General features: G+C 38.3%; 1 protein-coding gene and 1 long non-coding RNA gene across 6 annotated transcripts in view; one reads left to right on the top strand and one right to left on the bottom strand.

Moving 5' to 3' along the window:
- The window catches only part of LOC140849991 (uncharacterized), a 59,269-nt gene extending 42,992 nt beyond the window's left edge, over positions 1–16,277 (bottom strand). The window contains exons 1-2 of the long non-coding RNA XR_012132588.1: positions 16,140–16,277; positions 8,783–8,875 (exon numbers count right to left, since the gene is read on the bottom strand). This is a non-coding gene — a long non-coding RNA (uncharacterized lncRNA). The remainder of the gene's footprint in view (positions 1–8,782; positions 8,876–16,139) is intronic.
- Positions 14,609–27,669, top strand: part of PGR (progesterone receptor) — an 88,315-nt gene continuing 75,254 nt past the window's right edge. For all 5 annotated transcript variants that reach the window (XM_037025629.2, XM_073239413.1, XM_073239412.1 and 2 more), the window contains exons 1-2: positions 14,609–16,537; positions 17,569–17,720. In XM_037025629.2, the coding sequence (XP_036881524.1) occupies positions 14,922–16,537; positions 17,569–17,720 (1,768 nt within the window). In that variant the 5' untranslated portion in view covers positions 14,609–14,921. The remainder of the gene's footprint in view (positions 16,538–17,568; positions 17,721–27,669) is intronic.

Raw genomic sequence — 27,669 nt, forward strand, 5'->3', positions numbered from 1 at the left:
TGAATTTCCTAAAAGTGATAATTATACTATGTTAATGTAAGAGAATGTTCTTGTTCTGAGGAAATATACACTGAAGTATTTAGGAGTAAAGTACCATATGTAAACTTAATCTCAAATGGTTCAGAAAAAATGTATGTATCTATCTATATCCCTAGATACACAAAGATAATGCCATAGACAAAAATTAGATGGATTAGATTAGATTAGGTTAGGTTTGTTTAAACAAACAATGAAGCAAACAGAAGAAAATACTGGAGATACTGGGTAAAGGGCACATAGGAGTTTTTTGCACTCACTAAAATTTTCCTCTACATTTGAAATTATTTCAAAATAATTTTATTTTAATTTTTAAACTGGAGAATAGAAAACATAGGCACCACGTGCAGCAGATTAAACAATGTCCCCTCAAAAGACCTGTTCAAGTCCTAACCTCTGGTGTCTGTGCATGTGACCTTACTTAGAAATAAGGTCTATGTAAAAGTAAGACATGAGATAAAATCACACTGGATTGTGGTGGGCCCTAAATCTAATACCTGGTATCCTTATAAATAAAGGAAAGACACACAGAGAAAAAGTCATGTTAAAACAGAGGTAGACATTGGAGTTATGCAGGTAAAAGCCAAGGAATGCCAAGGATTTCTGAGTGCCACATGAAAGTAGGGGGAGGCAAATAAGGAGAGATTCTTAGAACCAGCAAATGGAGCACAACACTGCTGACACCTTAATTTCAGAAATCTAGCCTCCAGACCATGAGAGAATAAATTTCTGTTCTTCTGGGACATCAAATTTGCAATAATCTGTTACAGCAGCCCTAGGAAATTAAAACACCATGAAAAATACAATAAGGGCTAAGAAAATAAATATCAAAAAGGAAAAAGAGAGGAAAGAACTAGAAATAAAATAAATATACCAGGGAGGAGCCAAGATGGCAGCATGAGTGGAGCAGTGGAAACCTCCTCCCAAAACCAGATATATTTTTGAAAATACGACAAATACAACTATTCCTAAAAGAGAGACCAGAAGACATAGGACAAGAGCCAGACTACATCCACACCTACGAGAACCCAGCACCTCATGAAGGGGGTAAGATACAAGCCGCGGCCCGGAGGGACCCGAGCGCCCCTCACCCTATCTCCCAGCGGGAAGAGAGGAGTTGGAGCGGGGAGGGAGAGGGAGCCCAGGACTGATAAATACCCAGCCCTAGCCATCGCACCAGAGCGCATACACACAGTGCATGGTGTGCTGGATACTAGGGAAACAGGACAGTAAAACCTGCGAGCAGGTCCCTGCAGCCAATGCCCCTTGGACAAAAGAAAAGCGAGTGCTTTTTGAAAGTCTTAAAGGGACAAGGGCTTCACAGCTGGACAGAAGCATCCCGGTGCACTCAGCCCAGCAGCTGGGCATCCCAGGGAACTCTGGGCACCCTAAACCCCTGGGCAGCAGCACAGCTCAGAGGTCCATCACAGCGATAAACAGCCTCCTGACCTTTCCACCTCTGGCACGGCCCTGCCATAGCAGAGCAGCAGCCTGAGGACAGCCATGTCCACAGCAGCCGGGCAGAGCTTCTTCCACAGCGGCTGGGCAAGAATCAGACACACCATCTGTGCACAGCTGCCCAGTACAAGCTGCTAGGGGTCGCCATTCTCACAGGAGAGGAAGGCCACAAACTAGCAAGAAGGGACATTCTCCCAGCTCACACACGTGCCAACTCCCCACAACTTCCTCTATCAACATGAAAAGGCAGAAGAATTTGATCCAGACCAGAATCACACAGACCTCCTCCCCTGAGAGGGAACCTGGGGAGATAGACCTAATCAGTCTTCTTGAAAAAGAATTCAAAATAAAGGTCATAACCATGCTGATGGAGCTGCACAGAAAAACGCAAGAGCTAACTGACAAAGTAGGGAGGGAAACTACAGAAATAAAACAATCTCTGGAAGGACTTAAAAGCAGAATGGATGAGATGCAAGAGGCCATTAATATGAAATAGAATAGAAACCAGAGAACAGGAATGCATAGAAGCTGACGCAGAGAGAGATAAAAGGATCTCCAGGAATGAAAGAATATTAAGAGAACTGTGTGACCAATCCAAAAGGAACAATATCCGCATTATAGGGGTACCAGAAGAAAGAGAGAAAAAGGGACAGAAAGTGTATTTGAAGAAATAATTGCTGAGAACTTCCCAAAACTGGGGGAGGAAATACTCGCTCAGACTATGGAAGCACATAGAACTCTCAAAAGAAGGGACCCAGGAGGACAACACCAAGACACATAATAATTAAAATGGCAAAGATCAAGGACAAGGACAGAGTTTTAAAGGCAGCCAGAGAGAGAAAAAAGGTCACCTACAAAGGAAAACCCATCAGACTATCATCAGAGTTCTCAACAGAAACCTTCCAGGCAAGAAGAGAATGGCATGATATATTCAGTGCAATGAAACAGAAGGGCCTTGAACTAAGGATACTGTATCCAGCACGAATATCATTTAAATATGGAGGGATTAAACAATTCCCAGACAAGCAAAAATTGAGGGAATCTGCCTCCCACAAACCATCTCTACAGGGTACTTTAGAGGGAAAGCTCTAAATGGGAGCACTCCTAAGGCTAAATACATGTCTCTTTTTAAGAGAAAAAGAGAATCAACACACATCAACAGAATCAGAAACAAGAAAGAAAAAAACCACAGTCACAGCAAAGAAAGCAGACCAATCAAATACAAAGTAAAGGCAAAAAATAAAATCAACTACTCACAAAAGCAATCGAAGGAAACACAAAAGAGCACAGAATAAAACACCCAACATATAAAGAATAGAGGAGGAAGAACAAGAAGGGAGAGAAATTAAGAAACATCAGACGGTGTTTATAATATAGCTCAATAAGTGATTAAGTTAGACAGTAAGAAGCTAACCTTGAACCTTTGGTAACAACAAATCTAAAGCCTGCAATGGCAATAAGTAGATATCTTTCAATAGTCACCCTAAATGTAAATGGACTGAATGCACCAACCAAAAAAACACAGAGTAATAGAATGGATAAAAAAGCAAGACCTGTCTATATGCTGCTTACAAGAGACTCACCTCAAACCCAAAGACATGCAGATTAAAAGTCAAGGGATGGAAAAAGATATTTGATGCAAACAACACGGAGAAAAAAGCAGGTGTTGCAATACTAGTATCAGATAAAGTAGACTTCAAAACAAAGAAAGTATCAAGAGATAAAGAAGGACATTACATAATGATAAAGGGCTCAGTCCAACAAGAAGATATAACCATTATAATATATATGCACCCAATACAGGAGCACCAGCATATGTGAAACAAATACTAACAGAATTAAAGGAGGAAATAGAATGCAATGCATTCATTTTAGGAGACTTCAACACACCACTCACTCCAAAGGACAGATCCACAAAACAGAAAATAAGTAAGGACACAGAGGCACTGAACAACACACTAGAACAGATGGACCTAATAGACATCTATAGAACTCTACATCCAAAAGCAACAGGATATACATTCTTCTCAAGTGCACATGGAACATTCTCCAGAATAGACCACATATTAGGCCACAAAAAGAGCCTCAGTAAATTCAAAAATATTGAAATTCTACCAACCGACTTCTGAGACCACAAAGGTACAAAACTAGAAATAAATTGTACCAAGAAAGCAAAAAGGGTCACAAACACATGGAGGCTTAACAACATGCTCCTAAATAATCAATGGAACAACGACTGAATCAAAATAGAGATCAAGCAATGTATGGAAACAAATGACAACAACAACACAAAGCCCCAACTTCTGTAGAACACAGCGAAAGCAGTCTTAAGAGGAAAGTATATAGCAATCCAGACATATTTAAAGAAGGAAGAATAATCCCAAATGAATAGTCTAAAGACTATTCCAATTATCAAAATTGGAAAAAGAAGAACAAATGAGGCCTAAAGTCAGCAGAAGGAGGGACATAATAAAGATTAGAGAAGAAATAAATAAAATTGAGAAGAATAAAACAATAGAAAAAAATCAATGAAACCAAGAGCTAGTTCTTTGAGAAAATAAACAAAATAAATAAGCTTCTAGCCAGATTTTTTAAGAGAAAAAGAGAATCAACACACATCAACAGAATCAGAAACAAGAAAGGAAAAACCACAATGACCCCACAGATATACAAATAATTATTAGAGAATACTATGAAAACCTGTATGCTAACAAGCAGAAAAGCATAGAAAAAATGGACAACTTCCTAGAAAAATACAACCTTCCAAGACTGACCAAGGAAGAAACAGAGAATCTAAACATACCAATTACCAGCAACGAAATTGAAGTGGTAATCAAAAAATCCCCAGGCCAGATGGATTTACCTTGGAATTTTATCAGACATACAGAGAAGATATAACACCCATTCTCCTCAAAGTTTTCCAAAAAACAGAATAGGAGGGAATACTCAAAAACTCATTCTATGGAGCCAACATCACCCTAATACCAAAACCAGGCAAAGACCCCACTAAAAAAGAAAATTACAAACCAATATCCCTGATGAACGTAGATGCAAAAATACTCAACAAAATATTTGCAAACCAAACTCAAAACTACATCAAAAGGATCATACACCATGACCAAGTGGGCTTCATCTCAGGGATGCAAGGATGGTACAACATTCAAAAATCCATCAACATCATCCACCATAAACAGGAAGAAGGACAAAACCACATGATCATCTCCATAGATGCTGAAAAAGCATTCAACAAAATTCAACATCCATTCATGATAAAACTCTCAACAAAATGGGTATAAAGGGCAAGTACCTCAACATAATAAAGGCCATATATGATAAACCCACAGCCAACATCATACTGAACAGTGAGAAGCTGAAAACTTTTCCTCTGAGATCAGGAACAAGACATGGATTCCCATTCTCCCCACTGTTATTCAATAGAGTACTGGAGGTCCTATCCACAGCAATTAGACAAAACAAAGAAATACAAGGAAGGAATCCAGATTAGTAAAGAAGAAGTTAAACTGTTACTATTTGCAGATGACATGATATTGTACATAAAAAATCCTAAAGATTCCACTCCAAAACTACTAGAACTAATATCAGAATTCAGCAAAGTTGCAGGATACAAAAGTAATACACAGAAATTTGTGGCTTTCCTATACACTAACAATGAACTAAAAGAAAGAGAAATCAGGAAAATAATTCCATTCACAATGGCATCAAAAAGAATAAAATACATAGGAATAAACCTACCCAAGGAAGTGAAAGACCTATACCCTGAAAATTACAGGACACTCTTAAGAGAAATTAAAGAAGACACTAACAAATGGAAACTCATGCATGCTCTTGGCTAGGAAGAATTTATATAGTCAAAATGGCCATCCTTCCCAAAGCAATATACAGATTCAATGCAACCCATATCAAATTTTCAACAGCATTCATCAACAAACTGGAACAAATAGTTCAAAAATTCATATGGAAACACCAAAGACCCCAAATAGCCAAAGCAATTCTGAGATAGAAGAATAAAGTAGCGGGGATCTCACTCCCCAACTTCAAGCTCTACTAATTCTAAAATTAAAGTTAGTCTTCTTTTTAAGTAGTTTTTATTAACATTTCCTCATATGGTTACAGTATTTTTAATTTTTTTAAGTTTTTTAATATCAAAAATTCATTTCAAAGCTTATCTCATGCAGACATTCAAAAAATAAATATAATATTTAATAATAAATTTCATTTTTCTCAATACTTCATCGATAAGGATCCAGGCCTTGGGAAGAGACAGATGAGAAGAATATATGGCAGAATGAAAACTGGCAGAGGACCAAAGACAGTTGAAGGTAACTATCTAGGAGAGTAGAGTAGCAGACTGATTTAATGTAGAACAAAAATGCAGGAACCAGATTGTGAAGCAACACAGAGAAAAAGAAATAACAGAAAAGAGTGGAAGGTAGGATTCCCCACAGCAAAAAAAAAGATCCTTTCTTCTTATTTCTGCTTACTAGGATTGGTATATATAGGTGGCCATTTATGATGAGACATACTATTGCAGTTTCTATTTTCTAAATTTTAGCTGTGCTATTTATTTGTGCTTTCATATTAAAAAGAAAATGGCTTCTTCTAAGCCTACGTTTCTTCATTTTCAATGAATTGGTTAGTTTTTTAAAAAGCCAAAATAATGGACAAAAAGTTGGTTGTTGTCAGAAATGAATTTGGCTCACAACTGAAAAATGTCTGCAGTTCTAGAAATGGTCTGGCATCATGAATTTTTATTGTTATACCTGATTTTGTATTTATAGTTTATTTAATATATATTTTGTAAGTTATTTATGTTTATATTTTATTTATTGTACACTTTGCAAGTTATATGGATTTATATGGATATGCTCTTTTATTAGCAATACTCATATGTAGCATAACTGCAAAACTAATAGAGAAAGCATTCTTTTATGTTTCATACACCATAGCTTTAAATGTAAAATGATCATAGTTTCTTATTTTAACATCAACTATACAGTTACTACTGATATTTTTATCAACCTGATTAGGAAAGAATTGTTTCTGGTGTTTTATCTGGGAAAGACACAGGTATTTCCCATAGCAATTATTCTTGTTTATTTTATCAAAATCACCTAGAACAGGCATATATCCCTTTTCCCATTCCTAGATAGATAAATTTGAAGTTTATATGACTAATAAACATTGTAAAATAAATAACTTGTATTTATGATTCCTGCTCCAAAAGACCTGATTACAGAATGTAGTAAAAGAATCACCTTCTGGTTCTTTATCTTCATGCTCCTTCCCAATTTCATAGTAGCTTTCTTCTTAATAGTGCAACAAAATAAATGACTCATAGTAAACAGCATCAACTATAGATTACTATGACAGATCTTTATACCTACTACTTATATTTGCCAATTATGCCTCACTCCTATAACATTCCATGTAAATATAGATGTAATGGTAATTTGGAAAATTTTCCAAAAATCAATTTCATTAAGGAGAGAAAGGTAGACTATAACATTAAAAATAAAATATTTCAAAACTTTAATACAAGCCATCTATTTAAGTGTATTTAACCCTGATGACACAGAAATGTAACAAATGCACCAGTGCATAAGCTCTGACTACATGCTTAACTGCAGAACCAAACAAATAAGAGCCATGGCAACCAGTAATTAGTGAATGCTGAAGTATAATTTAAGGTACATAAAAGGATATTTTGTGTTGATAGTCATTTAAAAATATTATAGTAGAATCACAAGTACATATGCATGTATGAAAAGTAATTATTAAAATAAGTTAAGACTAGACTTACAAAAATAAGTAGGCTATTAAATTCATGCATATGTCAGTGTGAATTTCTCAGTTTAGATTGTGGTTTAGGATTCTGAAGGAAGTAAGGCTTTGGTATAATGTCAGACACTGTTTGTTGAATTCCTATAAGCCACATCCCTAACTCCTATTCCTTTCTAACAGAATACAACTTTTGTTTACATATTGGTAGCAAAGTACGCAGAACAGTGGACTCAGCTGCAGGAGATGATGAATCACAATTAATCTAATCAAATTCCCCTTTGAGTAACTGGTTTAGTGGTAGGCAGATGACCCAGTTCCAGCCAATAAATCTTGATAGGATGTCTGTGGGGTCAGTTTCTGGATAAGGTTTTCTTGTTTGATAGGAAAGGAAAGGGGAAAGAGGAGGGAAGGGAAAGGGAAGGAGGGAGGGAGGGAGGGAGAGGAAGGAAGGAAGGAAGGAAGGAAGGGAGTGGGGGGGGAGGGAGGGAGGGAGAGAGGGAAGACATGCCAGGAGAAACTCTCCTTACTCCTAAGTTTGGGTGCAGTTTTGTGAGATTCTGATGCCAGAAGCTTCAGTAGCCACCTTTGCACACTAGGGGACAAGAAAGAAGATGAAACCATGCCTGTCACTAGCTTTCTGGAAAGATGGATAATTTAAGGACCTTGAGAACACCACCGAGTCACTGTATTAACCAAACCTAGAACTACTTTCCTCCAGATATCTTGTCATGTGAGAAAATATCTGTTATATAGTCACCTTTTGTTGAGTACCCTTTTACTGTAGCCAAAGTATACCCAACTTGACATGGGTATAAAAAGCAAGCATACATGTGTGGATGGTCAGTACAGCTGTGGAAGGGCCTAAATAACCCGAGTTGTATGGGGCACTGGATTCTGAACCCAAACCCAGGGGGGATCTCAAGCAGTTAGAGAAGTCACCTTTGTATACTTTCTTCTACATCTGTGATCATCCCTTCGTAAATACAGAAGAATTCTAGTTCTCAAAGATGTACAAATAATTCAAAAAATTCCAAACTAACCAAATCATAGATCTGGGTGGCCTGATATGCCTTTCTGAAGTGCTCATATTTCTGCAATCTGAGATCAAGTAAATGTTTCTACACTATTCCATCAACCTTGACAAGTATCCAACACTTTGATCTATAAAAAATACAGAAATGCAATGTGTAAAGTGAAAATAGCACTACATTTGAAATCAGAAGGCCTAGTAGCAAGCTATGGCTCTAATTACTAGATCTGGGACTTCTGGTTTCAATTTTCTCATCTGTAAAATTGAGATAATATATATATATCATGAAGTTTTATGAGCATTATATGTGACAGTGCAGAAAATGTATATATATATATATATATATATATATATATATATATATATATATGCAACAAAATCACACACAAAGTAAACTGTTTAATGATTTAACATTGGTACATGTTTGTAAAATGAATGAATCAATCCTTTACTTACTATAAAAACTGGAGTAGACTTTATGGAAGTTCATCATCTTTTCATATTTAAGGAAGCTTCATGGCTTTCTTGCATGCTGTGCCCACTGCCATACTGAAAAGACAACACCAAAGAATGGTTACTGCCAAAATACATGCATTTGTGGAGACCCTAAATTTATTGTACTTTTGGTTTTATTCCAATGATGTGAAAATGTTATTTATTTTTCCAAATTCATGATACAAAAACCAAAGTCATCACAAGAAAAGAGAGCAGACCAATATTCCTCATAAATGGAGATTTAAAACTTCTAAACAAGCTTTTAACAAATAAAATGTAATATATGAAAAATTACATCATGACCAAGTAGGATTTGTCCCAGAAATACAAGGTTAGTTTAACATTCAAAATTCATTGAAGTAATTCACCTTAATAAGAAACTAAAAAAGAAAAATCATATATGCTCAACAAGTACAGAAAGAGCAATTGACAAAAAAAAAAAAAAAACAGCATCTGCTCCTAATAAACCTCTCATCTAACTGGGAATAGAAGGGTACTTCTTAATAAGGGGAATCTATAAAAAATCTGCAGCTAAATTCAGACTGAATGATAAAAGACTAAATGCTTTCTCCCATAAAATCAGCAGATCACCAAGGACACCCATTCTCATCACTCTAATTAAAACATCAATTGTATTTCTAAACACTAGGAATGTATACAATGTAAAGCAAAAATTAGGTGTAATTACAAAATGGTCTCCAAAATTCTCTCCCCCTAGTGTGCATAATTTGTGTAATATCCTCCCCTTGAATGTGAATGAGACTGTCAAAATGATGGATTTCACTCCAATGATTATGTTACATTTATGGCATTAGGGGATTTGCGGATGCTGTTAATATCCCAAATCAGTTTATTATAATCAAAATGGAGATCATCTGGGTGGGCCTGACTTAAGCAGGCAGAAGCCCTTAAGAAGAGTAAATTTCTCTTGCTGACCTCATAGAAGATGGAAGCCCAATGAATTTGAGGGTTTCAAGGGACTGAATTGTGCCACCAACCTGGATGAGCCTGAGCCCAGGAGTGCTGACGTGGCTCATCCGTTAATGGCAGCCTTGCTGAGCCCTGAGCAGTGGACCCAACGCACCCATGCTCAGACTCCTGACCCACTATTGCAGTAGGTTTGTTTGTAGAAATTGATAAACTGATTCTAAAATTGATATGATATGCAAATGGCCTAAAATAATAAAAAAAAATTTGGAGAAAGAATAAATCTGAAGAACACATCAAGGATCCAAGACCTACTATTCAGCTACAACAATTAAGATCATGTGGAATTGAGATAAAGGTTGTCAAATAGAACAATGAAACAAAATTAAGAGTCTAGAAACAGACCCCCAAATATATGAATAACTGATTTCAACAAAGATGAAAAGGCGAGTAAGTGGAGAAAGGAGAGGTGCTGTTTTTATCAAATGGTGCTGGAACAACTGCATAGCCATATGCCAAAAAAAAAAAAAGGAACTTTGATCTATAGTGCATACCATATTAAAACATAATGTAAAATGACTTGATACAAATGAAAAAAAAACTAAACCTATAAAGCCAGAAGGAAAAAACAGAAGTAGTAAACTTTTGTGACCTCGGGTTTGGCAGACTTTGAATTATGACACTGAAAGAAATATTCATTAAAGTGTAAATTGTTAAATCACTTTATAAATATTAAAAACATCTGCTCTCCAAGGACACCATTAAGAAAACTTAAAGATAAGGCATAGACTAGGTTAAAATATTTTCAAATTACATATGTGACAATGGACTTGCATCAGAATTCATAAAGAACTCTCAAAATTCAATAAGGAAATAAAGTTTTTTTAAAAGCAAGCAGAATATTTGAACAGACAACACCAAAGAAATGCACAGATGGCAAACAAGTACATGAAAACATGATCGACATCCTTAGTCACGACAGCAATGCAACTAAAACCACAATGACACCACTATGTGCCTACTAGAATTAATGAAATTAACATACTGACCGTATCAACTGTTGTTCAGGACATGGAAGAATTACAACTGTAATATACTGCTGGTGGGAATGTAAAATGATACAACCACTTTGGAAAATTTTTCAGTAGCTAAATGTACACATACTAATTCTACCAGCCATTTCATCTCTAGGCATTTACCCAGAAGAAAGTAAAACACATGACCACACAAAGACGTGTACATACCTTTTCATAGTAGCTTTATTTGTAATATCGAAAAACTGACAACAATCCAAATGTTTAATGGGTGAATAAACTATTGTGTATCCATACAGCAGATTATTACTCAGCAATAAAAATAATGAACTAATGATATACACTAAAATAAAGAAGAAACAATTGTTCTCTGAGTCAAAGAAGCTAGATGAGAAAAACCATATGCTGTATTATATGAACTTTTAAGAAATATAAATGAATGTAAAACACAGTTAGCACCCAGATCTTCCTTTATAACATCATTTTCCAATAAATAACTGATTCTATAACTAGGGCAAGGAATAGACCAGATGAGTCTGTAGCATCTTGTGAAGCCAGAAAGTAAGAAAATGCTCAAACATACATTCCTACACAGGATCCCAATGCCCAAAGCAGGAACCACTTGAGTAACAAAATAGAGTAGTATTGGATTATAACCTAGAGTAAAAATAAATATCCGTAAGTCTATAGTGACATAAGTAAAAGACTGAAGAAATTAGTAAATGGGGGAGAAGAGGTAAATCTCCCATGCAGAAGAATTTCAAATAAATTATGTAGCTACTCTACCCTAAAAGAGAGAGCATAACTCCCTACTCCCCCACGCTCCCTTTCTTGGGGGGCTGCTCATAGTAACTTCCAAAGAGTGCAGTTTGGAAAGAGGGGAAAAAGAGTAACTGGGCAGTGGAGAAGTGATAGAGGTCACCATCAACAGTGGTTAAGTCATGTTGACAGTATGTACCAATATGCCATGATGGTACAATATGATGAGTGGTACTTTTCTGCCTTGATTTTCCTTCCCTAAACCCATAACCCCATTCTATTCAGAAGGAAATGATTAGAAATTAAAATCATGTAATTCCAATAGAGGGACATCCTGCAATATGCCTCACTGTGAAGGCTACCAAAAAACAAGGAAAATAAGGAAACCATCATAGTCAAGAGGCACCTAAGGAGACATGACAATGACAATGTAGTGTGGTGTCCACGGGAGGGAAAAGGAAAAGGAAACTATGTCAAAACTAAGGACATGTGAATAAACTATGCATATTAGTAATAATGTATCAATATTAGTTCATTAATTGTAACAAGTATGCCATGTTAATATGTTAATGGGGAAACTATGCAGAGGATATAGGAAATTCTCTGTACTATCTGCTTAATTTCACTATAAATCTAAAACCATCCTATAAAGTAGTCTATTAAAAAATTAGACACTTAGTCCTAAAAATGTGTATAATTTAATATGTTTAATAAATCAGATATGATTTTTTTTTTAACTTACGTACAGAGACAGAGAACAGATTCGTGGTTGCCTAGGGATAGATGGAGAGGGGCAGGGACAGACTGGAAATGGGAAAAGAGCAGTAGGAAGGGATTAAAAAGTTGCATGAGGAAACTTCTGATAGAAAAGGACATAATCATCTTGTTTGTGGAGACGGTTTCACAGTATATGCATTTCAAAACTAACAAAAAGTACATTTTAAATACATGCAGCTTATTGTACAAATATACTTTAATAAAGATTTTTTTCAAAGTATAAACAAACAAAAACCTTCCGAATCTGAATTCTTTTCTCCAAAAACAGTCTTCAGGAATATTTGGAGTTAGCTTTGTCACACCTGAATTTAACCAGTGAGTTTTGTGTGCCTCCAAGATTCATGTACTTGGGAATTCCAGTGCAAACAGGGCTAATCATCAAATTTCACAGCATAATCGTGACTTAGAACAGGTTGTGCATCTTTATTGTTGTTTTCCCACTTCATGATTTTCAATCTCATGGAAAAAACCCTGTTTCAACCTGTCTTTCTTGAGGGCATTTTTATAGCGAATTTAATTTAATTTAAAATTGAGCCATATATAGCTTGTCATTTTAAATGAGCCCTAGGGTCAATTCTGTGGCTACAGCCACCTGGAAACCAAATTCTGCACCACTGGCTACTTAAAAATCATATTGCTAAAAAGGCTGGCATTTGATTGCCTGGGTTGTTTGGCCATGCACTTACTATCTTTATAATACTGGGAAACTCTGTGCCCCAGTTTTCTCAACTATGAAATGGAAATAATAGTGCCTATTTCATGTATATGTTGAAAAATTAAATAAGTTAACACACGTAAAAGTATTAGAAGACGACCTGGGAGTGCTATCCAGAGTCTACAAATTTTAGAGTCTATGGCATTAACCATCAGGGAATATAAGTGAGATACCACTTCACAAGCAACATGAGCACTATAATAAAAAAGATGTAAGAGCAAATATTTCCAAGCATGTGGAGGAAGTGGAACTCTCATGTGCGGCTGGTGATAATATAAAATGTACAGTCACTGTGGAAAACACTCTGGCAGTTCCTCAAAAAGCTAAAACCAGTTACCATATAACCCAACAATTCTACTCCTATGTATATTTTCCAAGAGAAATGAAAATGTATGCTCACATACAAACTTGTACATGAATGTTCACAGCAGCAGTATTTATGATAGCCTAAAAGTACAACAACTGACATATATTTTGGCCCGATATGATACAGGTTTAATTCTCATGGAGACCCTCCCCAAGTGAGTCAGGTTCCCGGGTATTCTAGTGGCTCTGCCCATCCTGAAGTCGGAATGTTCTATATTCTCTAAACCTGGCTGAGAGAACCTGTGGGGCATCAGAACAGATAAAACCTTGAGGACATTCATAGAACAAATCAGGGGAAGGCAGACAATATCCAAACTTCCCACACAGGTAGAGAGGTGTTATCGATGTACACTCCCAAACTTCTTTACCACATTACGGACGGTTCAAGAGGTCACGACAGGTTGGTTGTTCTAAGAGAAATTTGAAAGTGATCACTTTTATGGAAGTCATAAGAGAGACTCTTTCATATTTTTAAAGCACATCCTCGACACACATTCTTAAAGATAATATAGCCAAATATCTTCCTCTATGGTAAATCTTTACAAAACTGAAATCCTAAAAATTCAGCTTCTGATAGTGTTTCCGCATAGATTGGGCATAATTCTTACTTGGTAGTACAAACTCTGTTGATGAGGTTCCACCCCACCCCACCTGCTTGAGTGGAATTCAGACCGGCGGCTGGGAATACCAACTCCAGAATTTCAGATCAGGTCTGTAATTGCGTTAGGGAGGGGCCTTGGGCGGGGCCTCGAGAGAGGGAGGAGGCGTTGTTAGAAAGCTGTGGGGCCAGTCTACTGCTGTCACTACAGTACTCAAGCCTTGTAGTATTTGAGTGTGAGAGGATCCGGTGTTGGAGCAGCATTCTCAGGGAGAACTAGTTTCACTTGGCGTTTGAGTGGCATCAATCTGCATCCACAGGCGTTCTGTCCTTCCAGACTCCGAGAATGGGAGAGCCGCAGGGACAGCTGTCACCAGCGATAGGACGCCGGCAGAAACACGACTGTTCATGAGAATGGGTTGCACTAAGAGGTCCAAGTAGCCCCCGGGGTTTTATTGAGAAGGAAAGTGGAGCGCGGGCAAGGACTGGGAGACCTGGGCACCTGAAGCCACAGGCACGGGAGACAGAGCCGCGTGTAATTGCTTTCGAGCCGCAACCCCTGCAGTGCGCGACCTGTGAGTATTCTGCGTCTCCCGCCCTCAGACCGAAGTCGGAGAGCTCTCGGAGAACTCTCCCAGTTAGGGGACGAGATCCCGACAACTGCTTCTCCCGCCTTCCCACCTGCCTTAGGACGAGACATCTGCCCCCTTTCCCCTGCCGGCCAGATGGAGCGCAGAGACAGGAGCTGACCGGCGCCTCCCCCTCCACACCCAGGGGGTGGAGATCACCACCCCGCCCCACCCTGTCCAGCCAAATTGAACACCTATTGCCTCCTCCCGCTGCTTGTACATTCCCACTCCCCCTCCTCTTCCCCGTCCCTCCTCCCCAGAGTCGGGGGAGGAGAAAAGGGTAGCCCAGGTCGTTATGACAGAGCTGAACGCCGAGGATCCCCGGGCTCCCCACGTGGCGGAAGGCGCGCCCTCCCCGACCCAGGTCGGATCCCCTCTGCTGGGGCGCCGGGACGCTGGCTCCTTCCAGGTGAACCAGGCCTCGGACGCCTCGACGGTAGCCTCGGCTATTCCCATCTCCCTGGACGGGCTGCTCTTCCCTCGGCCCTGCCAGGGGCAGGACCCCGACGGGAACTCGCGGGACCAGCTCCCTCTGTCAGACGTGCAGGGGGCGTATCCCAGAGTCAAAGCCGCGGGCGGTGCCGGAGGCGGCAGCTCTGGAGCCCCGGCGAGGGAGAGCGGGCTGCTGGACAGTGTCCTAGACACGCTGCTGGCTTCCTCGGGACCCAGGCAGAGCCGCGCCAGCACTCCCGTCCGCGAGACCACCAGCCTTTGGTGCCGGTTTGGCCCCGAGCCTCCCAAAGACCCCCGGGCTGCCCCCTCCATCCAGGGGGTGTTGTCCCCGCTCATGAGCCGGCCAGAGGGCAAACCTGGCGACAGCTCTGGGTCCGCGGCCGCCCAGAAAGTGCTGCCCAGGGGCCTGTCGCCGTCCCGGCAGCTGCTGCCCCCGCCCCCCGGGGGCCATTCCTGGCCCGGGGCGGCAGGAAAGCCGTCTCCGCAGCCCGCTGTGGTGGAGGAGGAGGAGGAGGAGGAGGAGGACTCCGAGTCTGAGGGCTCGGTGGGGCCGCTTCAGAAGGGCAGACCTCGGCCTCCGGGAGGCACGGCAGCCGGGGGCGGAGCCGCGACAGCTGCCCTGGGGGCAGGCGCGGGCGGCGTCGCTCTGGTCGCCCGGGAAGATGCCCGCTTATCCGGGCCGCGGGTCTCCCCGGCGGAGCAGGACGCGCCCGCGGCGCCCGGGTGCTCCCAGCTCGCCACCGCGGTGATGGACTTCATCCACGTGCCCATCCTGCCGTTCAACTCGGCCTTCCTGGCCGCCCGCACCCGGCAGCTCTTGGAGGCGGAGAGCTACGACTCCGGGGCCGCGGCGGTCAGCGCCTTCGCCCCGCCACGGGGCTCGCCCCCCGCCTCGTCCGCCCCGCTCGCCGCGGGCGACTTCGCCGACTGCGCATACCCGCCCGACGCCGAGCTCAGGGACGACGCGTTCCCGCTCTACGGCGACTTCCAGCCGCCCGCCCTGAAGATCAAGGAGGAGGAGGAAGGCGCCCGGGCCGCCGCGCGCTCCTCGCGGCCGTACCTGGTGTCGGGGGCCGGCCCCGCCGTCTTCCCGGACTTCCCGCCGCCCCCGCGAGCGCCGTCGTCCAGACCCGAAGCGGCAGCGGCGGCCGCCCCCGCCGGCGCCTCGGTCTCGTCCGCATCCTCGTCGGGGTCGGCCCTGGAGTGCATCCTGTACAAAGCAGAGGGCGCGCCGCCCCCGCAGGGCCCGTTCGCGCCGCCGCCCTGCCGCGCTCCAGGCGCAGGCGCCTGCCTGCTGCCGCGGGACGGCCTGCCCTCCACCTCGGCCTCGGCCGCCGGGGCGGCCCCCGCGCTCTACCCGCCGCTCGGCCTCAACGGCCTCCCGCAGCTCGGCTACCCAGCCGCGGTGCTCAAGGAGGGCTTGCCGCAGGTCTACCCGCCCTACCTGGGCTACCTGAGGTGAGGGGCCGCGGGCGGGCGGGCGTGGGGCGGGGCGGGCGCGCGCCGGCCGCGCTTCCTTTTCCTTCCCACCTCTCCTCACTTTTTTGGGCGGCACAAAGGGCACGCAGAATAGGCCGTTTTCGGAGCATGCCTCCCTGAAAACATTTTTCTTAAACTTTTCACATCCAGGAGGTTCCGAGGCAAGACCAGCCGATTTAAAATCAGCGTCACACTGGGTCCGCCATAGCCGGGTGGAGAGGAAAGGGAGCGGCGAGTTGGGGGCTTATAACACGCTTCTCTTCTTAGAGGGGCATCTACTGGGGATGCCTGTCTTGAAGAGGAGACACTGGGGCACCGTCTCCCCGGGGAGGGAGGCACCTGATGGGGTAGCCACCGGAGCCGAAAGCAGAACCATCTCTTCTAATACTGCTTCGGATTCGCTACATCTTCTTTAAACGGGTTTTTGAAAACATTTTAACTTGCATACTAAAATAATGGAACCAAAAAGAAAAAAAAGAATGCTTGGACTCTTATGCACTGTGACTAGGGAAAACTGTCAGTATATTCGACAACAGTTTAAAATGACAAATACTCGTTAAAGTGAACAGTCATTACAAAGTTGAATTTTAAAAACTCAAAACAAAAGCATTGCAAAGTACTATTGAACTCTTGAAACCATGTTTTTATTGTTATCCAGCCTACATGTAGGAAGGGCAAAACATTTCATTTGTCAAAGACTAACTGGGTTCTATATAAAGAGTTTCATAGAAAGATTTTTTTTAAACCAATGGACCTTAGTTTTCCGTCCATTAAATTATATATAATTTTTCGTGTTGGTACTACTGATGAATGGCTAATGATTTGCAAACCTGGTGAACCCAGTAACTGGTAGTGTACACTAACTTTTAGTTTGCATGTCTTTCAAGTGTGTGTATATACAGTGCTATTTTTAAAATCCCCTTTACCTTTGTCAATTCTGACTTAAGAAAACTAGTATTAGATAGTGGTGCACCTAAAAATAAATGGAGTCCTTTGTTTTGCATTTCAAGGCCGGATTCAGAAGCCAGCCAGAGCCCACAGTACAGCTTCGAGTCATTACCTCAGAAGATTTGTTTAATCTGTGGGGATGAAGCATCAGGCTGTCATTATGGTGTCCTTACCTGTGGGAGCTGTAAGGTCTTCTTTAAAAGGGCAATGGAAGGTAGGCTCCTTTCCCCTGATCCTTTATTGTTGGTTTAATTGTAAATGGAGACCATCTTTCATATATTTTAAGTATCCCTTGCTTCTTCTAAGAAATAGTGATATTTCCATATAACTTAAAATATGTGATGATGTTTTAACATGTTTTTATTTATAATACTCAAACGAATATGGTTGTCTGTTATAATTGCACACTTATGACTAACTTTTAATATTAGGCACAAGTCATACTAATTTTGAGAACAATTTTCATAACTTTGTAGCTTTAAAGAAACAACTTTGTTCTAATTGTATTTTTATATTTCTTTATATATGATATACATTAAATTTAAAATTTCAGTCTAAAGAAGGTGAAAGTCACCAAACATATATACACGTGTGTGTATATGTATATACACATTTACATGATGCAGCTATAAATTTTTTGCATAATTTTATCTTTTTCCTATATATATATTTATGAAATACTTATGTAATGGTAATTCTAAAAAAGTTTTTTAATTCCCTTTTTAGTATTTTTTTAAGTGTATGGGGGATAGAATAAATTTTTCACATAAAGCAAATGAAATATTTGGACATCACAGTAATTTCTAAATAAATATTTTGCTTTAAGTAAGACTTTCATGTTTTTAAAATCATCTAAAATACATATTTATCTAATGATTTTGGATTGCCCTGCATAGTATTTTAGACTTGAATTTTCCCAGAAGATATTTTAAATTTCTCTGTCTACACTAAACTCTAAGCAGACAAACACATTTATATTTGAAGATAAAAGTACACTTAAGGATCACTTCACATTGGGATTCGAACAAAGTGTATTGTATAAGGAGCTCAAATGAATTTAGTGTTCCCTCTGGTGCACTGAGATCACACATATACAAGGAGCCAAAGGTCTCAATGTATAGTTTTTTTCTTCCTGTTTGTGAGTTGCCTTTTTTTTTTTTCAAGAGCATCAACTTATAAGTAGGAAAGGAGGGAGTAGGGAATTTTTACCTTAAGAGTGCTTTCCAAGGAGTTCTTTAACTTTTAACATTTAATGTACACTTACACCAAAAGAATATTAACCTAAAAGATATTTAACAAAGTTCACTATCCCTGTAGATGCCTAACAGGTGATTCTTAGCACTATTATTGACTTTTTGATAAAAATGATTCCCAACTATTTATTAGTAATATTTGTGCTCCTACTGAAATTAATTCTTCATAAGAAATATTTGCTTTATATATTTCTAGAATATGACTGTTTTTCACAGAGGATCTTTAACATTTAACTAATTTAGTTAAATTAGTATTTAATGCTGAACATATGTATTCAGCATAAGAGGACTTTAATTGCATTTTAAGTTAAGGTTGAGACACTGTGAAAAGAGCCAAATGAGAGAATGGGACAGCTGAGAGTGGCCTTAACCTTCACAATGACATATTTCATCATAGGTCTTTGTGTTGATTGTCCAGTGCATAACTGGAGTTACTGTTCCCACCTGATTTCTGGTTTCTTGAACACTCCTTCCTGCATCAATATGGTTTCCTTCATCTTACAGTCTCCTTAGAGTAGTATAATTTTACAAATGAATGACTGCCTTAGAATCCTCTCAAAGCCAGTTTATTTTAGCCAAGTTCTTTCTTCTTACAGATAAGCAAGTTCCAAAGATATAAATCTGAATTTCCAAAGAGGATACAACTAGTTAGTAGGTGATTGTTGGTCAACATAGGTTAGATATTCTTTCCTTGCAATGCTTATAAATCATAGATGGTATGCACAATTATATATATGATAAATGCTCCTAAATTCTTGAAAGTTACTTCAATAAGTGCATATAGGACTAAGAGTGCCCTAACTAAAATAATGCTTTCACATCATTATCAGAATAGCATCCCAAACCACAAAAGATGTGTTCCCAAATTTACTTTTAGCATTTGTTGGACCTCTACTGTTGTGTCCTGCTTTAGTCTTGAGTAATATAAATGAAGCAGCTTCATTTGACCATATTTACAAAGAGGATTTCAAAAATAGGTGTTGGTAAGTCATTCATGAAACTTAGAACAAGATCACAAAACTCTCTGAGTAAAATCATTTGTTCAGCAATTATGATATACTTCTTATATTTAAATCTGTGCCAAAGATTTTCTTTCCCTGCATTCACCTCTCTCTGCCTTAGATATAAAATGAGGATAATGATAGCTATTTAGGATTGTTGTAAAGATTAAATGAGTTAGTACATGCAAAACATTTAAAAGAATGCCTATCATATTGTCAACTTCAATTAGTGTGGCTTTTACCATCAAGGAGCTAATAACAATTAAGGAAGTGGCATGTATGCACATAAGACCTGTATGCATGCAAAATAGAGATTCTTAGTAAATGCCCAAATAAGCAGTTCTGTAATGTACACAAATGTGTGTGGTTTGTGAGTTTGTGCTTGGGTAGGAGGAAGGTGGTTGGTTGTAAGATGGAATGTGTATGTTCTAGAATGATGGGAGAAGACCTCATGGAAGATAAAACTTTATTTGGTTATTAAAGAAAAAGTAAGATTTTTTATCTCTGGGCATTGAGGAGAGCTTTTAAACATTTATGTTCAAAGAAAAGTGAAGAGATTAAGATTAGACTAAGACTTGAAGATTCATATTAGGAAATTGTTAAAGATTGGAAAGTTAGATTACTAGTGCTTGGATAAATTGGGTGAGAATATTGAGTTAAGGCCAGGGAACAGAGAGAAGGTTCTGGGAATTTTCAAGAGTGAAAAAATGAGTAGAAAGAATTTTATGATTAGACAGAATATCAGATCTGAAATATTAAAGTAGGGATGTGTGATCAGCTAGTCAAGGTAGAATTTTGTGTGGATATATGTTCTGAAGTTGAAGTAAATAGTCAACAATATGGTTATTAATGTTACTAAAGGCAATTAACCATAATAATAGCATTTTAGAGTGCTTTCTATGTGCCAGTGAGTTTTTAAGTGTTTTATGGATCTTAACTCATATAAATCCTTATAATGTAGATATTACTGTCATTTTCAGTTTGCAAATAAGAGGACTAAGGAGCAGGTATGTTAAATTGCCCTAACCACAGTTAGGAAGTGGTGTGATTCCAGAATCCGTGCTTTCCACCACTATACTTCCTTTCTCATAATAGGAAATGCAGTTAAATTTCAAAGAAAAGCAACAGGCAGTTAGAAGAAAAAAATGTAAGCCAAGTGATAAGACATGTAGGAAGGTGAAAGTGAATCCCAAAGGAGAACACAAGACCAAGGTTGATTAGACGTGTGTGATAAAAATGGATGGGTGATACACTTCATATTTTGGATATCAACTGGAAGACATAGATACCAAGAGCCAGTTTCCCTCCTCTCCTCCAAGTTAGATATGGGAGATGATAAAGCCTATAAAGAAGTCACGCAGGAAAACAAGTTTTCCTTTGTATGAGCAGAAGAGAGAAGAGGCAGAAAAAAAGAAACTTCTCAGGAAGTGAGGGATGGGGAAAGATGACCTCTCTTAAGCTAAAATCATGAATTAGCCAAAAAAGCAATTGGTTGAATAAGCCACTGCATTCCTTTATTAAGACTTGGAGTAAACCAGGAAATGGTCAGGAATTGCCTGGACATGAAATACCTTTCAAGGACATGAAGTCATAATGACCCTCCAGTCCTATAAATTGTAGGCTAGTAACCTGGTATTAAGAGAGAAGAAATCACTTCTCATTGGCTTACCTTTGTATGCACTGTGACTAGTTCAGTGCTAGGAATATACTAGACATTTAGTAAATAACTGTTTGCTAAATGAAACAGTGTCCAAAACTGATAATCTCAAGCTCTTAATCTTTAGGTGCTTTTATACGGTTATAGCATTTGAAATGAATACATTTAATGACATAAGGTTGGGCAATATTACTTAGAAAACACTAAGTAGGTGTTCATGGAGTTTTAATTATATTACATTATTAGCCTCACTTTTCTTAGCCTTATTGCTATATACAAATAAATGTGTAAGATTATTGAGAGTGTACAATGTGACGATTTGATATGGTGATAGAGGGTTCCCCTTCCGCATAAAGTTAATTAACATATTCATCACCTCATATATTTACCTTTTCTCTTTGGGGAAATAACATTAAAATTCTACTTTCTTAGCTCATTTCAATTACATAATGCAATATTATCAACTACTGATACTATGTTATACATTAGCTCCTCAGACCTTATTCAACTTATAACCAAATGTCTGTTCGCTTTTACCAGCCTCTCCCTATTTCCTCCACTCCACAGCCCCTTAGCAACCACTTTTCAACTCTATGAATTTGACTTCCATTTTTATTCTGCCTGTAAGTGATATCATGCAGTTTTTATTTTTTTCTCTGCCTGCTTTATTTCACTTAGCATAATGTCCCCTAGGCTCATCAATTTTTTTTTTCATATGTTAGTTCACCAAATATTTACTGAGCATCTCCTCTATCATATGCCAGGCACTGTGCTCAGTGCTAGTTGAGAAAGCAGTAAAACAGGGCAGACCTGGCTGGCTGCAATCCTGGTGGAGTGTATAGTGTAGTGTAGTGGAGAAAAGGGCCATTCTATCGGTTAGCATGTATGTAACATTATAGATGTGCTAAGTGAAGAGTTTATGCATTGACTGGATAACTAGAGAATTGACCCCTCTATCAGAAGCTAAGGATGGCTGGAAAAGCCTTTCAAAATTAGAAAGATACCATCATAAATAGACCACAGAGGAAACTGGAGAGAAATGAAATATTTTTATGAATAATTTATGTCTTTCAAAAGTTGAGTAGATTTGGTAGCATATTCTCCCTAGGAGGGCTTCCAAAAGAGAAATAATGAACGTATAATTTTTTGCAAGATTTTATTTTTACAGCAGTTTTAGGTTTACAGCAAAACTGAGAGGCAGATACATTTTCCACATATGTTATGCCATGATGCATTCTTTGCCTCTCCTGTTATCAACGTCCTCTACCACTATGGTGCACTTCTTAACAATGGAACCTATATCAAAACATCATAACCCCCCGAAGTCCATAGTTTCCATTAGGGTGCACTCTTGGTGGTGTACATTCTGTGGGTTTGGACAAATGTACAATGAACTTTATCCATCATTAAGGTATCATACAGTGTGGTTTTACTACCCTAAAAATCCTCTGTGCTCTGCCTGTTCATCCCTTTCTCCCCCCAAATCCCTGGCAAACACTGATCTTTTTACTGTTTTCATAGTTTTGCCTTTTCCAGAATGTCATACAGTTTCACATAGTAATAAACATTTAAGTTTCCTCCATGTCTTTTCATGGCTTGATAGCTCATTTCTTTTTAATGCTAATAATATTCTATTGTCTGGATGTACACAGTTTATCCACTCACCTGCTGAAGGGCATCTTGGTTGCTTCCAAGTTTGGGCAATTATGAATAAAGCTGCAACAAATATCCATGCGTAGGTTTCTTTTCAGATTCTTGGGTATATACCAGAGTGTGATTGCTGGGTTGTATGGTGAAAGTATGTTTAGTTTTGTAAGAGACCTCCAAACTGTCTTCCAAAGTGGCTGTACTATTTAGCATTTCTCTAGCAAAGAATGAGAATTCCTGTTGCTCCATATCCTTGCTAGTATTGGTATTGTCTGTGTTTTGGAGTTTGGGCATACTAACAGGTGGGTAGTGGTATTTCATTGTTTCAATTTGCATTTCCCTGATGACATATCATGTTTTCTTATACTTATTTGACATCTGTGTATCTTCTTTGGTGAAGTGTCTGTTAAGGTGTTTGGCCCATTTTTAAATTGAGTTGTTTTCTTATTGTTAAGTTGTAAGAGATCTTTGTATATTTTGTATAACTGACCTTTATCACATATGTCTTTTGCAAATATTTTCTCTCTCTGTCCCTTTTTATTCTTTACAGTATCTTTTCCATAAAAATTTTACTTTTAATGAAATCCTAGTTTCTCAATTTTTTCTTTCATAGATCATGACTTTGATGTTGTGTCTAAAAAGTCATCACCAAACCAAGGTCATCTAGATTTGCTCCTATGTTATCTTTTAGGAGTTTACAGTTTTATGTTTTATACTGAGGCCAGTGAATCATTTTGAGTTAATTTTTGTGAAAGATATAAGGTGTGTGTCTAGATTCTCTTTGTGCATGTGGCTATCCAGTTGTTCAGCACAATTTGTTGAAAAGACTGTCTTTGCTCCATTATATTGCCTTTGCTCTTTTGTCAAAGATTTGTTGACTATATTTACATAGGTCCACTTCTAGGCTTTCTATTCTGTTCCACTGATCTGTTTGTCTATTCTTTCACCAATACCAGTCTGTCTTGATGACTGTAGCTTTATAGTAAGTCTCGAAGTCAGGTTGCATCAGTCTTCCAACTTCAATATTGTGTTGGCTATTTTTGATTGCCTCTCCATATAAACTTTAGAGTCATTTTGTCAATATCCATAAAATAACTTTATGGGATTTTGATTGGGATTGCATTGACTATATATATCACATTGAGAAAAATGGACCTCTGGATAATATTGAATCTTCCTGTCTGTGAACTAGGAATATTTATTTACTTCTTTTATTTCATTCATCAGACTTTTGTTATTTTTTCATATAAATCTTCTACATATTTTGTTACATTTATACGTAAGCACTTCATTTTGGGGGGTGAAAATATAAATGATATTGTATTTTTAATTTCAAATTCCACTTGCTCACTGCCATTATATAAGAAAGTGACTGATTGTTGTATGTTAATCTTGTATCTTTCAACTTTGTATAATTGCTTATTAGTTCCAGGAGTTTGTTTCATCAATTCTTTTGGATTTTCTACATAGAAGATCATGTCATCTGCAAACAAAGACAGTTTTATTTCTTTCTTCCTAATGAGTATACCTTCTATTTCCTTTTCTTGTCCTATTGCATTAGTAGGACTTCCACTACAACAATGAGTGGTGAAAGGAGACAATCTTGCCTTATTCCTGACCTAATGGAAAACTTCTTGTTTCTCCCCATTAAGTATGACAAAAGCTCTAGGTTTTATAGATATATATTTTTTATTAATCTGAGGTAGTTCCCCTCCATTTGTAGTTCACTCAGAGTTTTTTATCATGAATGAATACTGGGTTTTATCAGATGCTTTTTTCTGCATCTGTTAACATGATCATGTGATGTTTCTTTTTTAGCTTCTTGATGTGATGAAATTAATTTTTGAATGTTGAATCAACCTTGCATACCTGGGATAAATCCCATTTTGTTGTGGTGTATAAATCGTTTTATACTCTTTTGATTCAATTTGCTGATTTTGTTAATGATTTTTACATCTATGTTCATGAAAAATATCAGTCTGCAGTTTTCCTGTACTCTCTTCAGTTTTGTATTAAGGTAATACTGGCCTCATAGAATAAATTAGGAAACATTGCTTCTGTTTCTATTTCTGAAAGAGGTTGTAGAGAATTGGTATGATTTCTTCCTTAAATGTTTGATAGAATTCACCAGTGACACAATTGGACATGGTGCTTTCTGTTTTGGAAAGTTACTAATAATTAATTCAATATCTTTAATAGGTATAGGCCTATTCAGATTGTATGAGTTTTGTCAGATTGCGTATCTCAAGGTATTGGTCCATTCATCTAGGTTATCAAATTCGTGAGGATAAAGCTGTTTATAGCATTCCTTTATTTTATTTTATTTTTTACTACTCACAGATCTATAGTGAGTATAGATTTCTCTTTCATTTCTGATATTAATAATTTGTGTTCTCTTTTAATTAGCCTGGTTAGGAGCTTTTTGGTTTTATTGATCTTTTCAAAGGACCAGCTTTTGGTTTTGTTTATTTTCTTTATGGATTTCCTGTTTTCAATTTCATTGATTTCTGATCTAATGTTTATCATTTCTTTTCTGATACTTTATTTGGCTTACTTGCTCTTTTCTAGTTTCTCAAGGTAGACACTTAGATGATGGGTTTTTTATTTTCTTTTATCATATGTACATCAAATGCTATACATTTTCCTCCAAGCACTGCTTTTGCTGTATGCCATAGATTTTGAAATTTTGTTTTTGTTTTCATTTAGTAAGATTTCTTCTTTAAATGACATGTTATTTAAAAGTGTGTTGGTAAATCTCCATGTATTTTGGGATTGTCCAATTGTCTTTCTATTACTGATTTCTAGTTTAATTCTATTGTGGTCTGAGAGCAGACATTATATGATTTCTATTCTTAAATGTGTTACAGTGTATTTTATGGCCCAGAATGTTTTATCTTGATGGATGTGCATTCTGCCACTGTTGGATGAAGCAGTCTACAAATTCCAGTTATATCCAGTTGACTGAGGTTGTCCTTTGAGTTCAACTATGTCCTTACTGATTTTCTTGACTCCTGGGTCTGTCCATTTCTGATGGAAAGGTGTTGAAATATCCAAGTATACTAGTGGATTTATGTATTTCTCCTTGAAGTTCTGTCAGTTCTTGCCTCACAAAATTTTGATGCTCTGTCATTATGATACATACACACTATATCTACATATCTATCATTGTTATATCTTCTTGAAGAATTGACCCCTTTATCATTATGCAATGTCCTTTTTTAAACTTTCCTTCAAAATCTTCTCTGTTTGTATGTTCAAACTGTCATTGACAAATCCATGAATTATTTTTCCTGTCTAGAGCTCTATAATGTTTTCTCTATCTTTTGTTGTAAATAAGAGTACCCAACAATCCTTTCCACCATAATTTCCTTGATTAATATTTGGGTTCTTAGGAAGATAATTTGCCAATAATCTTACTTAGTTTTCTCTTCACAGAGTTTTCCCTATGACAGTTCTCTGTTACCATAAAATTAAACATGTAGTAATTCACTGGACCTCACTTCTAAACTATAAACAAAAATAAATATTATTATTAATAGTTACTTGAATAATTTATTTTCAAGCTGCAGGCCTCTCAGTTTGTTATTTAGTATGAATAGTAAGCTGGGTTTAAGCACAATTTTGCATTATGAACCATTAAAGTAAACCTCTACTTTATGAAAAGAAAAAAGAAAGGTAGCATTTGTTGTCATCTGCCCAGTATTTGGTTATGTAGGGTTGCCAAATTATTAATGGTTCTTCAGAACCTTCATCTTAATGCCACTGTGAAAACCTGATGGGGAAGCCTTGGTAGCAAGAAACACATGCTTATGCTAACAGCTAGTGTTCCTGCTCCAGCTTTTAATTTGTTGCACTTTAATTACTAAAGTAATACAACAATACATTGTCCTTTAAAAAAATTAAAACATTACTGATGAGGGTTAAGTTCTCTCTGAATCAGTATGCCTAATCTGTTCCCTTCCTACCATTTTTCTATACCTCTATCTCGGATTTTTACATGTTTGTGTGTACCTGTGTGTTGTTTGAGACATGTTATACATAAATTATATTGTAATTTGGATATCATCCCTTATCTTATTTTTTCATGCAATAATGACTTGAAGCCCTGTGTATTTATGTATAGTTTTAGCTTGTTCTATTGCATAATACCTCATAGTGTGAAAATCTTTTTATTAAGGTATCACTGTGGCACCATTACTTGAATAAGCATTATTTGTACTTGCCTCCTTAGGTACATGTCTTGTTTCTCTTTCCAGAATGTAATTAAGTATTTTGAGACAGCTCTAAATGAACTAGGTGATCAGTTTCCTTCATGCTGCTAAAATGACTTAATTCATGCTTTTATTCACTCCAGATACATGTATTGATACTTAACTACATTTAAAAGTTGCTTATGCCTGGACTAAAAGATGAATATGCAGTCCCTATCTTTGGTATGCACAAAACTAGTAGAAATAGAAAAGCAAAAAACCTGTTGTACAATTAGTGAATGTAAGAATACTTTGATACAAATTATGTCGAAGCCACAGATGACATACCATTGTAGTCAAGTAGACAAATATGGAAGGACTGCGGTTTGTTTCACTGACGCATCCTCTTGTATAA

The sequence above is a fragment of the Manis javanica genome, chromosome 6 (genome assembly GCF_040802235.1).
Source record: "Manis javanica isolate MJ-LG chromosome 6, MJ_LKY, whole genome shotgun sequence".
Lineage (NCBI taxonomy): Eukaryota > Metazoa > Chordata > Mammalia > Pholidota > Manidae > Manis > Manis javanica.